We start from the raw sequence: 14503 nt of genomic DNA on the forward strand, positions 1-14503 counted from the left end.
ATAGTTCTTCAAAAGTCTAGAGAAATGTACTCGGTAGATAAATTTGATGCTCTGATGACTGGTAAACTATTAAGATAGATTTTTTTTAATTTATTTTTTAATTAGTATACAAAGCAACAGGATTCCCTGACATTTTCATGAATACTTAGTTTTAATTGATTCCCACACCATGTCTACCTCTCACCCCCTTGCTCCCCATTCCCTGCTTGTATCTTCCTTCTCTGTTTCCCTTTTGACATTCATTTCACACATGTTCAACCACCCTCTCCATCCTCCTTCCTTAGTGTTTCTCATGGACACTTCGTTTCATGTCTTCTACTCCTGTTACTTCACTTAATTTATTTCCATTACGTTCATTTTCTTGCAAAGTTCATTTTTTATTCATGAATCAAATTCATTGTGTACACGTGTACCACATTTTCATTATCCATTCATCAGTTGATGAACAGCTAGGCTGATCCTATTTCCTAGCTATCATGGTAGAGTAGCAATAAACAGGAAAAGTATCTTTGGGGTAGGATACAGAGTGTTTTGGGTCTACGTCCTGCAGGGTATAGCTGGGTCATATAGTATTTCCATGTTTCTTTTTGATAATCCTTCACACTGATTTCCATAGTTGCCGTACCAGTTTATGCTCCCATCAACAGTGAATAAGTGTGTTCCTCTTTCCCCACATCCTCATTAGTGTTATTATCAACTGGTTTTGTGATGATAGCCATTCTGATCAGCATGGAATCTCAATGCAGTTTTGTTGTTGTTTTGAGACACAGCCTCTTATTGGTCTGGACCTAACAATTATGTTAGGCTGGATGGCCAGCAAGCTCCAGGAGGATCTTGCTGCCCCTATATGCCCAGTGCTTTGTTATAAACCCATGACACACCTGAGTTTTTTGTTTGAGCTACCTTTCTAGCCCCCTCAATACAGTTTTAGCTTGCAACTTCCTGATGGCTAAGAATGTTGACTACTTCAAAAATACTTATTGGCTGTTGTTGTGTGATATTTTGATTGCATTCTGACAATAAAGTTGTTTTGGATCAGAGAGCAGAGCTAGCCACTAACTGATCAAAATTAATCATAGAGTTTTTGGAGGACTGAGGACAGATAGGAAGTAGTAAGGCGAGTCTTAGAGAGGATCTTAGCCCTTTTGGAGGGAAGAATGGAAGATGTGGGAGATCACTAATGGTCTGGTTCCTGATTTATTATTGATAAAGAATAATTAGCTAAATGCTCCGGGCTGTTTGTAGCTCTTGTGAACTGTCTTTGAAGATAGTTGAAATTCATTGTCCCATTTCCTGATTGGCAGTTCTGGGGTTTAGGTGTTTACTTTTGCTGTTCTTTAGTTGTTTTACATATTAACCCCATCTTAAGTATAGCTTCTTTTCCATTCTGTAGACTGTTTGCTCTGCTGATAGTTTCCCTTGCTATGTAGAAACATTTTAACATTATGTAATCCCATCTGTCAGTGCTGTGCTATTGGAGTTCTACTCAAAGTTTTTTCATATATGTATACACACACACACACACACACACACACACACACACACACACACACACACACATTGAAGTGTTTCTCCTGTCTTTCTCTAGCTATCTCAGCACTTACAGGTTTTGTTTTGTAGACAGGGTTTCTCCGTGTAGCCCTGGCTGTCCTGGAACTCACTCTGTAGCCCAGGCTGGCCTCAAACCCTGAGATCTGCCTGCCTCTGCCACTCAAGTGCTGGGATTAAAGGTGTGTACCACCATGCCTAGCTCAGCATTTACAGTTTTAAATCAAGCTTTTTGGTCCACTTTGAACTGATTTTCTTAAAGGTGAGAGATGTAGATCTAAACTCATTTTTCTGCATGTGGAAATAGTCTTGCACCATTCATTTAATAGGCTGCTGTTTCCAGTATGTTTTGATAACTTCATTAAAAATTAGGTGGCCATAGCCATGTGGGTTTATTTATGGGTATTTATTTTCTCTCTTATGTTCCATTTACCAAGTTATACATGTCTGTTTTATTCTAGTACTATATTATCTATATCACTATGACTCTGTAGTATAGTTTTGTTGTTAAGACATTGTCTTACTATGTAGCCCTGGTTGGCCTGGAACTTGTTCTGTAGACCAGGATGGCCTCAAACTCACAGAGACTGTCTGCCTCTGCCTCGTAAGTACTGGGATTAAAGGCGTGCATCACAACAACCTGCTTAGTACAGTTTGACATAAGTTCCTATGATACCTTTGGCACTGTTCTTTCTACTTAAGATTGGTTTGACCGTATTTCCATATGAACTCTAGAATTGTTTTCCCTAATTTTGTGAAGAACGTCCTTAGATTTTTGATAGGGATTACATTGAATTTATAGATAAGTTTGGGCAGTAGAATCATTTTCACAACATTAATTCTGCTAATCTAGGAGCATGGAAGTTCTTTACATGGTCTAGAGCAGAGGTTCTCAACCTCCCTAACGCTGCAACTCTTTAATACAGTTCCTCATGCTGTGCTGACCTCAACCATCAAATTTTATTGCTACTCCAAAACTGTAAATTTGTGACTTATAAATTGTAAAGCAAATATCTGATATGCAGGATATTTGATATGCGACCCCTAAAGGGCCTGCGACCCACATGTTGAGAACCACCGATCTAGTGTCTTCTTCACTTTCTTTTTTCAGTGTCTTAATGTTTTCATTATAGGGACCTTTCGCCTCCTTGGTTAGGTAAATTTCTATGCCCTGTAAATCCAAAAAACTCACTGGTTTCCAGAAAGTAACTGGAACCTTAGGAGGAAGGTTAGACATTGTTTACATCTCCCCTGGGAAGAAATTTTAGCAAAATGTGTAAGTGAGCAGGAGTGTAAGGTATGTATGCCCATGCGCACCCACATGAACATCAGAGCAGGGCACTGGGTAGCATTCTTCTTTACTTAGTGCCTTGAAGACAGGTTTCTCATTGATGCTAATCTCAACGTTTTGGGCTAGGCTGGCTGGCCGGTGAGCTCTCTGGATCTGCTTGTGTCCACACCCCAGTTACCAGTATGCTCAGCTGTGGCTGCCGTTCTACATGGCTGCTGAGGATTTGAACTCAGGTTCTCCCACTTGCAGAACAAGCACTTACTGAGCCATTTCCCAAGCCCTCAATTCCCCTTTCACCTCTAAATTTATTAATTTATCTTTCCATCAGTTTAGCTCTGGGTCTGTCACTCATTTACATTTTCAAAGAAATCGCTCTTTGATTAATCCCATGCATCTATTTTGTTTCATTCATTTCTGCCGTAACCTCCACTAGAGCCTGAGGTATATGACTAGGTTATTTGAAATCTTTCTGATCATCGTATAGCTATACTCTTCTGGGACTGACTTGGTTACATCCCAAAGGTCCTGGCAGATTGTCCTTTCATTTGATTTTTCAGTAATTTTTTAAATTCTCTCCTGATTTCTTTCATGACCCACTGTTCATTCAAAAGCATATTGTTCGATCTCCAAGTATTTGTGTATTTCCCAAGTTTAGCCTTGATGATGACATGTTATTGGACTTAGTTTTTTTGATCCAGTCAATCTGTGTCTTCTGTGGGTTAAGGGTGTTTGCATTCAAGGTTATATTGAGAGAGGTTTGTGACTACGGATGTTCCTCATGTTGCTTGTTGCTCTGGTTGGCTGGCTTATGGTAGTTCTTCTCCTGGTAGTACTGGGGGTTTTCTGATTGGCTATGTTGGATGTGATTCCTTTCCATCTGTCTTCTGTTCATTCTTCTCATGTGATGTATACTCTTTCCTGTGTTCTCATGGATGAATTTTTTTTTCTTCTATGTATAGTACTCCTTTGGTAATTGTCTTATGCTATTTTTACAACTGTTATTTTTATGTGTATGGATATTTTGCCTGAATATATACCTATATTCACCTCACATGTTCCTGGTACCTGAGGTCAGAAAAGGACACTTGGTCCCCTGGAACTGGAGTTATAGACAAATGTGAGCCATCATGTAGGTGCTGGGAATGAAACCCCAGTCTTCTGGAAGAGAAGTCAGTGTTCTTAACCACCTAGTCATCTCTCCAGCCCTTTATGCTTATCTTAAAATATTCTAATTTTTATTGCTCCACCAATTTTAAGAGATAGCTTTGTTGGGCTGGTTATATACTTTCAGGGCTTGTATCAGTTCATGCTTTCCTTGCTTTTCTGATGTTTTTCTGATGCTTTCTTATATATGAGTTGACATTTTCCTCTGATAGCCTTCATAGTGTTTGTTTGCTTAATTTTTACATATTGACTAGAACATGTCATGGAGAGGTTCTTATCTGGTTGTATCTATTTGTTGTTTTTAGATTCTTCCTGTGTTTGGATGTCTTTGGGTTTAGGAAATGCTCAGATATAATCCCACTGAATAGAGGGACACCAGGAACACGTACAGCAGAGGAAAGGCTGTGTGACAAGGTGATGTGTGACATGATCTGCAAACAGAACAGAGGGCCCAGAAGAAGCCAAATCTGCCAATACCTTGATCTTGGACTGTGACAGGCTGTTGTTTAAGGCATCTGGCCTGTGACATTTGATCATTGGAACTCCAGGAAGCTGGATAAAAAGAAGAGTGTGACATAAAAAAAAAATGTGTAAACATGATAGAAGAAAAACTGAGATTATTTTGTCACAGAAGCCCAAACAAGAGTGGTTCAACAGGAGAGACCAGTCACACTCACAAACCCTCCTGGGAGGTCATGGTGAAACCCTCAAATTAAACACTCTCTGGACTCAGTGAGTCACAAGTCACTGCATCTTCTCTACTGATTCTCTCAGGGGAGCAAAAGTAAAACCTGTGTACACAAGGAGTGTGTGACTGCATGGGTGTGTATAAGTGTATGTGTGCATGTGTGTGTGAGTACATGTGAAGGTGTTCATGCATGCGTGCATGAGAATGTGGGAGTGTGCATGTATGTGTGTCTATGAGTTTGTATGTATGTGTGTCTGTTTTTGCATGTGTGTGTATGTCTGTGTGTGGGTGGGTGAAATGAAAACTGAATACGGAGAACACTTAAATTGTCATATTACTGGAAAAAAATGAGAAATTAAAGGTTTTTTTATTTGGTAATTAAAAAATTTTTAATGGGAAAGATTCAACTTAGGTGTGTAGTCTTTGGGATAAAGGAACGGTGGCTCACTTTCTGGCTGGTGAAGGTCCTTATTTTTAACTGATCTTTTCTTCTTGGAATGAAATTTCACCTAAGACTTACCTTGTAACCAGTGACGTTTTCTGTTATGACCTCCATTGGGTTGACTGGCTATCTACTTTTAGCATGATTATGAATCTTCACTTTAATGATGTTGATGTTAGTGAAACACAGGGAAGAGTTTTAAGTGGCTGTTGCTAGTTCGGGGATAACAAAAAATAACAAGTTCCTATATTTTTCAGGTTTTAAGTATTTAAGCCATTCCCAGTTTATTAGTCATGGCAGATGTCTAACACTCTTCTCATACTATGTGGTCATTTCCATACTACTTCAACAAACATTTCTGTGTCTGAACCTTTTGTGTGTCTCAACGGTTTCATGTGATATGGAAAATGAATGAAGGAGGATCTTTTTCAAAGTCCTTAGTTCCTAAACAAGGAATTAGTTAATATACCGATGTGCTTATTATATACCGACAAGGCAGACGGGAACCAGCCTATCTCCATGCTATAGTTAGGAGCCCTACAAGGCATCTGAGACCCCAGCCTGTCTCTGCTGTAGTCAGGAGCATTTTGATACTCTAGCTCACTTAGGTTGACCCAGCAGTGGAAGTGTAAATCCACTCCCCAGGACCGTCTGTTCCCAGACACTTCTATACCCATTATACCAGGAGAGACATTCCTAACTGCCTGGTCTTGCTTCTGTAACCACCTTGCTTACAAAATCCCTCACTCTGCAGTTTTACCCTATAAAAGGGGTTTGAGAAACTGGCTCAGGGCTGATCTCTTGAACTCCATCCATCTTCTTAGGGGAGACAGCCACTAGCCAGCTCCTATGTACACAAATAAAACTTGATTTGATTTGGCTATAATTTGGGTAGGTGGTCTTTCTCACATTGTGGGATTAACACATACAGGTATTTTTTTTTAATGCAACACACATTAGCTGACATGTTAACGGGGTTCAGTGTGCTTTTACATACATGTATGTAGGGTGTACTGACCAAATTTAGCTGTTTATGCCCTCATGTCTATAATCATTCTACTTTTAGACTGGTGTTCTGTAGCTTCTACCCTGACAGAGAACAATGCGGTGCTCATCTTCTTGGGTACTGTTTATGTAATACAATGATCTCCAGTTCCATTCACTTTGTAGAAAATGGTAAAATTTCATTCTTCTTTATAGCTGAATAATGTTCTACTCATGTAATGTACCACATTTTCTTCATCCATTCACTTCTGGACACCTAGTGTGAGTCCATTCTTAGCTTGAAGACAGCTGTCCAAGGCCAAGACCTCACGTGTGAGGTGTGGTGAACCACAGCTTCCGTGGCCTTCCCTCCAGGATTCCTGTTCCCTCTGTCCCAGGCCTTCTCCAGTACCATTCCCAGGTCATACATTGCCAGTGATCAGCTGCACACTGAAACTGGACTGGACTGGAGGTGGAGGCAAGGTTTTCTCAGGTGTTCTATAGTCACACTGGACAGGCCTCCAGGCCAATGGGCTTTTGTCAAGCACCCTCTACCGAGCAGTGTAACGAAGGGCAGGGGAATCCTTCTGGTGGGGGTGAGGAGCCTGTCCTCACCCCCACTGTTGTCTCTGAAGTTGGCTGAAGCGGTTTCCTTTCCCAGGGCCACCCTGTCCTGCCATAACTCAGCTCTCCTTAATCACACAGCCAGTCCTTCCTTTTGTAAACCAGTCTGGTGGAGGGTAAGAAAACTAAAACCAGGGGGGGGAACACCAATGTAACTATTAATGATAGGAAATTTATTATTATACAGTTATGCAATCTGAAGTCAAAGGACTTCCCCAAATAAGCTGTTCATTCCTGTATTACAGGTACTGGATCACAGTAACAATTCCAGGGGAACAAAATAGAATTCAGAAAAGACTATCCCAGAGGTTCCAGAGTAAGGAAAACAGCCAAGGACAGCCTTGTTTCCTGAAAACTAACAGTCACTCTGGGGCATGAATTTACTAGCTGGTTGCTGAAAACGGGATCCAATGTTGGGTTGATTGCTACGGAACCAGCGGTGCTGAGGAGGGGGATGCAGACTGTGAATGGCAGGCAGCAGCCTTACTTCTAGGAAAGTAGTATCTGTAAAGATATTTAAGGAAGACACAGCTCATCGCTCTAACTCAACTTTGCCCAACTACTAGTTCTCAGGTAATCACTGCAAAACACTGTAGAGGTCCTGTGTCTTAACACCTTCTCTTCATATTAGAAACACTCTGCTGTTGTTAGAACGTGCAACTGTCAGCGTTATGCGGTCTACTAAAATTCTTGACATTGTGCAAGCATGTAAAAAGTGACTTCTGTATTAAGGCGTTATAGGGACATAAATGCTTTTGAGACCACACGGAGAGCACACAGTTCAGTAAGGACCTAGGTAAAAAGATACAGTTTCTGTACATAGAGTCTGGAGGTTAATTCTGCTGTTTCTAGCCATTCTGGATGCAGTTTACAGTTCAAAAATGCTGACCCATAAAGCCAGGTCTTGAGAAAAACTCTCAGTCTAGAAAATGCAAATGGGGACTTGAAGTTCACAATGGATTTCACACTGCCTTTCAGAGTACTTCAGAAAGAAGCAGGGGTGTAGCTCAGTGGAGGTGAGCCTTCCTAGCACGTGTAAGACCGGGTTCATTCCCCAGCACCACAGTTAAAACAAAACACATCGGGCCAGGCGTTAATCCCAGCACTCAGGAGGCAGAGCCAGGCGGATCTCTGTGAGTTCGAGGCCAGCCTGGTCTACAGAGTGGGTTCCAGGAAAGGCGCAAAGCTACACAGAGAAACCCTGTCTCAAAAAAACAAAAACAAAAAAACAAAAAAACAAATAAAAAACACACATCAAAGGCTCTAGAGTAAAGACTTCACTTGTTAGTTAACTTAGTGTAGTGAATAGAAGGAAGGTCTTCAAATTCGTCTCCACCACAGACCTGAAAGGGTCTCGAGAGAAGCGACAAGAAAGGATGTCATCAAACGGCACTTGTTCAGTTAGCTCTCCTGCTCTCTTTTTATCATCATCATCATTATTTATTGTTCAAGACAGGGTCTCTCTGTGTAGCCCTGGCTGTCCTGGAACTCACTTTGTAGACCAGGCTGGCCTCGAACTCAGAGATCCGCTTGCCTCTGCCTCCTGAGTGCTGGGATCAAAGGTGTGCGCCTCCATACCCAGCTACCATATATCCTTTTTTAATGAAAAAAAATTTAAGTGTATTTATGTGTGTGTGTCTCTGTGTGTGTGTGTCTCTGTGTGTGTGTGTCTCTCTGTGTGTGTGTCTGTGTGTCTCTGTGTGTGTGTGTGTGTGTGTCTGTGTGTGTGTGTCTGTGTGTGTGTGTGTGTCTGTGTGTGTGTGTCTCTCTGTGTGTGTGTGTCTGTGTGTGTGTGTGTGTGTCTCTGTGTGTGTGTGTGTCTCTGTGTGTGTGTGTGTGTGTGTGTGTGTGTGTGTGTGTGTGTGTGTGTCTCTGTGTGTGTGTGTGTGTGTGTCTCTGTGTGTGTGTGTGTGTGTGTGTGTGTGTCTCTGTGTGTGTGTGTGTGTGTCTCTGTGTGTGTCTCTGTGTGTGTGTGTGTCTCTGTGTGTGTGTCTCTGTGTGTGTGTCTGTGTGTGTGTGTGTGTGTGTGTCTCTGTGTGTGTGTGTGTCTGTGTGTGTGTGTCTGTGTGTGTGTGTGTGTGTGTGTGTGTGTGTCTCTGTGTGTGTGTGTCTCTGTGTGTGTCTCTGTGTGTGTGTGTGTGTGTGTGTGCGCAGGTCAGAAGACAACTTGCAGGAGTCAGTTCTCTCCTTGAACTACGTGGATTCTGGGATTGAGCTCAGGCCATCTTGGCATTGAGCATCTTTATCTGCTGAGCCTTATCTTAATCTCCTTCTAGGCATCTAGAAATGCCTGGACGTATTTACTTCCTAGGGTGTATACTCTAGTTTATTATACCAGCTGTAAAGTACCTCTTAGCTGGGTCTCACTGAAGAAGGACAGAGTGAAGAATGGGAACTAAGTAACACTGTTACTAAACTCAGCACAGATTTCCTCCTTGGTTGAAGAACACACTTTCCAGACCACAAAGGATACATGTAAGTTGGGATGCCTCTTGCAGCCAAATATTTCCGAATAAGTCTTTCAGTGCCGTACCAGTTAAAACCCTTTGTGGCATGTCCAATGCGCGGAAGATGAACGCTTGCTATTGAAAAGAAAGGATTATGATAATCAGTGGAAATATACAGAAGAAAATAATTACTGATGGCCTCATGCAAAAGATACAATTACAATGCCAAAAATGTTCTGGGGGGAAATGAAAGAGAGGGAAAGTAAGATTTTCTGTGGGAGACAAGGGCCCACAGGTTCTAGAAGTAAGTAGATATGACAGACATAGATTATGACTGACGGGTGAATCATAAATTAAAGCAAGCATAAATTCTCCAAAAAGTCAAGAAATTCCACAAACACTGAGATACACTAGGCTGGGACAGACTAAACTCTTTCAGAAAAGAACTGTCAGTTACAATGTGTGACAGGGAGGCTGAGGACCGCCTCCTCATCTGTACAACGAGAACATGCCCACTGGACGACACAGTACACAAGGAAAAGGAATCTGTGAATACACAATGATGTGGTGAGACCTGGTTTGCGTTTACTGTGCAAACCAGGAGAGTCTTCACGTTTCTCACCTCCCTTCAAAAGCCACAGCACACAGGACAGAAGTTCTTCTCACCCTGAGCACAGAGGGAAGGGCTTACCTTTCTTCTTCTTTGCTGCTAAAAATAACTTCTTGAGGCCCTCTTCTAGGGCCGCCATCTTAATGCCAGACAGGACATTGGAGCGATCGCGGTGCTGAACCACCATCAAGGCCAACTAGAAAGAACAACCAGTAGACAACTGACAGGGTACCAGGCAGTCACACTGCCAGGAGGTGAGCTGGCCACACAGGAGACAGACGTTACAGAGGACCCGGGCTGAGTGAGCTCTGTCTCTCTGGATGCTGCCTGGACAGCAGTATCCTACAATGTACGATGGACTGGCCCTTCTGATTTCGTGATAACTTATAAGGGCTTCTCTTCCTTGTTTTAAGGTGGGTTCAGAGATGTGGACTTCCCTAAATGTTCTCCAGGGAAAGAGAACTGTTCAGAATCTCAGCTGACATCATGTCAGGAGTTCTATATTTCAGCCCTCTCCCTGGTACTCATCAGCTCCACACCCCCCAGGACAGAGTTATCCATCTCTGTCCTAACAGCCTGTGAAGACGGTGCCTCCAACACCCCCCCAAGAGGTCCTCAAGGGAACTGCTGAGGCAAAGCAATAGGTCCCACCCAGGCATGCTGCTCTTCACTGTGAGCACCCTGCTTTCTTTAAAAGCAATCCTGGGGATTAAACTCCTGGGGATTAAACTCAGGCCCGGTGCAGGCTGGGCCAGTGACCTGCCACCGCCACATTCACAGCTGCCAGCTTGAGTGTCTGGATGTTGTTCTTGTGCACAGACACAAAATCCCCCTCCGCACACTTTGTGCAGCATTTTAGAAATTTTGAGTGTGAGCTTCTCTTGGCCTCAGTTTCTAACTCTTTTCTAAGATAGCAATGATCTGGCTTAAAATTCACATATGGATTTGGGCCTCAGAGACAATCAGGTGGATGTGGTAAAAATAGAACTCACTACAGATACTCCAAATGATAGGCACACAGGAAATACTCAAGATGCAAAGCAGGGGAGGTGTGGGCTGCTTCCTGTGTTCCGCCGGCTGGAAAGTATAATCCTTCACACACAGTTCTTGTATAAACACAAATGATGAACCTTCAGAATCTTGCATCATAAGAATATTTCTTATTCTACTCAGGAAATGTTTTTGAGCATATTCTATGAGCCAGCACTGTGTGGACCACTAACGATAAGAAGAATGAACAGACACAGAAGGGGCTGGTGGCCAGGCCTATGACCACAGTTTGACCCTTAAGACCCACATGTTGGAAAGAGAGGACACCTGCAAGTTGTCCTCTAAACCAATACACATGGGCACAGGCAAGCATGTGCGCGCGCGCGCGCGCGCGCGCACACACACACACACACACACACACACACACAGACATCCAAGATGTGCATACACAGAAGAAAGACATGGGAGAACACAATGAGGAGGTGGCTGGTCACGTACAAGCTGAGAAGAAAGGCCAAACGCAGCGTTGCCCCATGAGGTCATGCAGTCTCTAGCAGCCCTCTCAAGGGCTGAAGCCTTCCAAGGCTGAAGCCACCCGGTCTATGCCACAGTGTGGCAGCTCTAAGAAGCTACTGGGCTGCTAGAGGCTGGGCAGTAAACACTGGGGGTAAGGGGGAGGGGGACAGGGGGGGACGACAGGACAGGAGAGGCTTAAGGGAAGCTGTTATGAGCCAAGCTTTGGTTCTGATAGTGATAGTTTCCTACTTACCGAATCTTGTCCTTTGCCTCGTGACTCTTTATCATCAATAGGAAATAAAAGGACACCTCCCAAAGTCAAGTCTGAGGTTTTAAAGAGAGACAAAAGACCATTAAGTTCGCTGAAGGGCTATGCTGAATCTTGCTTATGTGTTCACTTTCTCAATCCAATCACATTTCTGTTATTTTCTTGCCTTTTGAAATAACGATCTCACTCTGTAGCTCAGGCTATCTTTGAACTCACAGCAATCCTCCTGCCTTGACTTCCCCAGTGCCAGGACTTTAGGCGTGGGCCGCCATGGCTTGCTCCAGATAGGTTTTGCACTCCCTCCCCCCCCTGAATTTTTCCTAGCTGTTTTCTGTCTCCTGACCTGTCCTCACTTAGCCCGGCACTCAGCTACTGCCTTCTGCAATTTCATGTTCCCCAAACTCAGCGGTCCTCATACGTTGTTACCAGCCTAGTGCCCCGTGACCACCACGGTGACTCCAAAAGGCAGAGGAATAGGGCAGGTGAGTTCTGAGCCTGAGATTCCTCACGAGTCTCCTGTTTGTCTTAAGTCACTCAAAGGCTGCACTCCACTATTTCTATCTAGATATTTCCCTATCATCCAAATCAGATCAAGCTGTTGATCTAGACAAATGGGCCAATTTAGTTCTGGGCTCTACAGACCCAGTTTATATTTTCTGTTCAAACAAAAATGATGAAACAAAAATGATAAACATCCCACACACCCTAATCTGTTAAGGCATTCTTAAACACCTGAAGCCCTGCTATACCATCCTCTCAATCAGATTTCCCACATCAGCAGACTACCTCAAGATGGTCTCTACGATGGGGCTAAGCTTCCTTTTAAAATGAAACTTTCCTCTCCTCCTTGGACAGCGGCTCTACCCTGGGCGGTGTGGGGCTGTGTAACTGCCTAGATCCTTCTTCAGTCATTGGGTGTTGGGAACGGTGTGACAAAGACATAAAAAAGAAGACTCTTGGAGATTCTCCTGCCACTCTCTCCAACAATTTGAGTTCAACCTCATCTTTCCAGAGCTGAGGGAATGTGCTCACCCTCCTGAGCTGTCCCTGGTAGCTCTAGCGAAGGCTCATCTACTCTGCTGGGCCCTAGGCCAATCCCTCTTCAGAGATGACGGCACAGTCCATCTCGAGGTCCACTGGCCATCACACTGTAAGTCTGTGCAGACACAATGGAGTCTCCATGCTCCTCCAAACGTTCAAGGGAATGTGGCCACTGATAAGGGTGAGATCCAGTGGCTAGTCCCAATTCTCACTCTTACTTCAGTGTCTCGATATTGTGAATCTCTCTGCCTTCTTCACACCCTCTCTTTTCTTGTACAAAGTGGGTATCTCTAATTAGAAATCCAAAATTCAAAATGCACCAACATCTGAGTTTTGAACTGAGATTCTCACATGATACCAAAGTAGAAAGTTGCCCACCTGACCTCATGTGATGGGTGCATTTAAAATATTGTATGAGATTACCTTCATGTTGCTTATTAGATGCATATGAAACAAACATAAATGAATCTTATATTTAGACTCAGATCCCAACCCCATGGACTCATAATATAAATGCAAATATTCCAATTTCTTTTAGAAATCTGAACTTTAAAACACTTGTGGTCCTAAGCATTTTAGATAAGGTGTACTCAACCTTCACATCAAAATCTACATTCTCAAGTTCCCTCTTCTAACAATCTGTTCCCTCTTCCTGCCTCAGGGACTACATGGATGTTCCCCAGGCTCCACCCTCTGTGACCTCATTTCTTCCTCATGATTACAACCCAGACTTCACACAGGGCCTCCTCCATCCACGCCTCTCATTCCACTCTCCCAGGTTCTTTGCTTTTCCAACTGCCAGATCAGATGATCTGGAACGACTTCTCTCAACAGCCCGTGTCATTAAGAGCTGGTGTTCGCTCTGTCTGTACACCCCTTCCTTCCCACCCTACAGAACTGGGCGTGCAGACGCATGAGCTAGCCCCAGACTCCGAACTCTGGCAGGTGTCCGATCCTCCTACTAGAGCCCTCGCCCTCTCAGCCACCTCCGGAGAGAGCACAGAAGCCTTCACTCCTCCTACCATGCCGTGACTGCTGCACTTAAAAGAAAATGCCTTTTCCTGTCCTGGTGCCAACGGCTAACACTATTCAACAAGCCTCCCTGTCCTCAGACAACCTTACTTCTTCTGCCTTCAGGGAGTGTGGTAGTCCTGGCTGTGGTGACCTCAAAAGACATCTTCTTTCCCGAGCTGTCCTGAGCAGTTTACAAGCGTCTCCACTAGGTATGGAATTCCTCTTTGGGGATGGTCAGTTGGGTGAAGAGGGACACGGTCTTCAGGGAGAACACTTGAATCCACTCTCCTTATTACCACCCCAAAGAAGGTGGGGAAAGTTAGCTATAAATTAGGGACGAGAGCATAGACACCAAGGGAGATCTGCCTCCGAGTGACAGTGGCACCATCCTGAAGCCAGGCTCCAGCTGGCTCTTCTCTGTCCTGCGGTGCCTGCTAAGCCATCCGATGCAGGGTTCCAAGTGTCCTCTCCTGTCCCATGCTGCCCTTGACCCGCTCCGTCTCTTACCTTTCATTTTCCCAGCCAGCTCATAAACTTTCCTTGGTTCGGCTGATCGTGCTTCCAGAGCTGTGAATAAGCCACCTCTGCCCCAGCGGCCAGAATCATCTAACAGGAGAGAGAAAGTTTCTGTCTACAGCAGGCAGTCCAGTCTACAACTCAGAAAACCAAAGGCGCACAAACAGGCTTGTGGGGGAACGACTTCTGAGAGAAGGCTCTGTCTAATCTCCTATGAATATTCTGGAAGATAGGCTTGGCCATTGTGCCAGGAAGGGTCAAGACAAGAATCTCAGAAACTGAATGTTCCGAAAGAGCAGAAGCTCTGGTGCCTCCGTAACGGCTGGAGGTCAGATTGGGGTGCAGAATACAGAGTAGACG

At 43.9% G+C, this 14503-nt stretch overlaps 1 protein-coding gene across 3 annotated transcripts in view; it reads right to left on the reverse strand.

The window, feature by feature from the left end:
* Positions 1–6893: 6893 nt before the first annotated feature.
* The window catches only part of Chd1l (chromodomain helicase DNA binding protein 1 like), a 53561-nt gene continuing 45951 nt past the window's right edge, over positions 6894–14503 (reverse strand). For 2 of the 3 annotated variants that reach the window (XM_036189277.1, XM_036189279.1), the window contains exons 19-23: positions 14135–14233; positions 11558–11628; positions 9880–9994; positions 9215–9323; positions 6894–7245 (exon numbers count right to left, since the gene is read on the reverse strand). In XM_036189277.1, the coding sequence (XP_036045170.1) occupies positions 7167–7245; positions 9215–9323; positions 9880–9994; positions 11558–11628; positions 14135–14233 (473 nt within the window). In that variant the 3' untranslated portion in view covers positions 6894–7166. Of the gene's footprint in view, positions 7246–9214; positions 9324–9879; positions 9995–11557; positions 11629–14134; positions 14234–14503 lie in introns of those variants that run through there. The other variant, XM_036189278.1, reaches the window with a different exon arrangement.

This window comes from Onychomys torridus, chromosome 6, assembly GCF_903995425.1.
Source record: "Onychomys torridus chromosome 6, mOncTor1.1, whole genome shotgun sequence".
Taxonomy (NCBI): domain Eukaryota; kingdom Metazoa; phylum Chordata; class Mammalia; order Rodentia; family Cricetidae; genus Onychomys; species Onychomys torridus.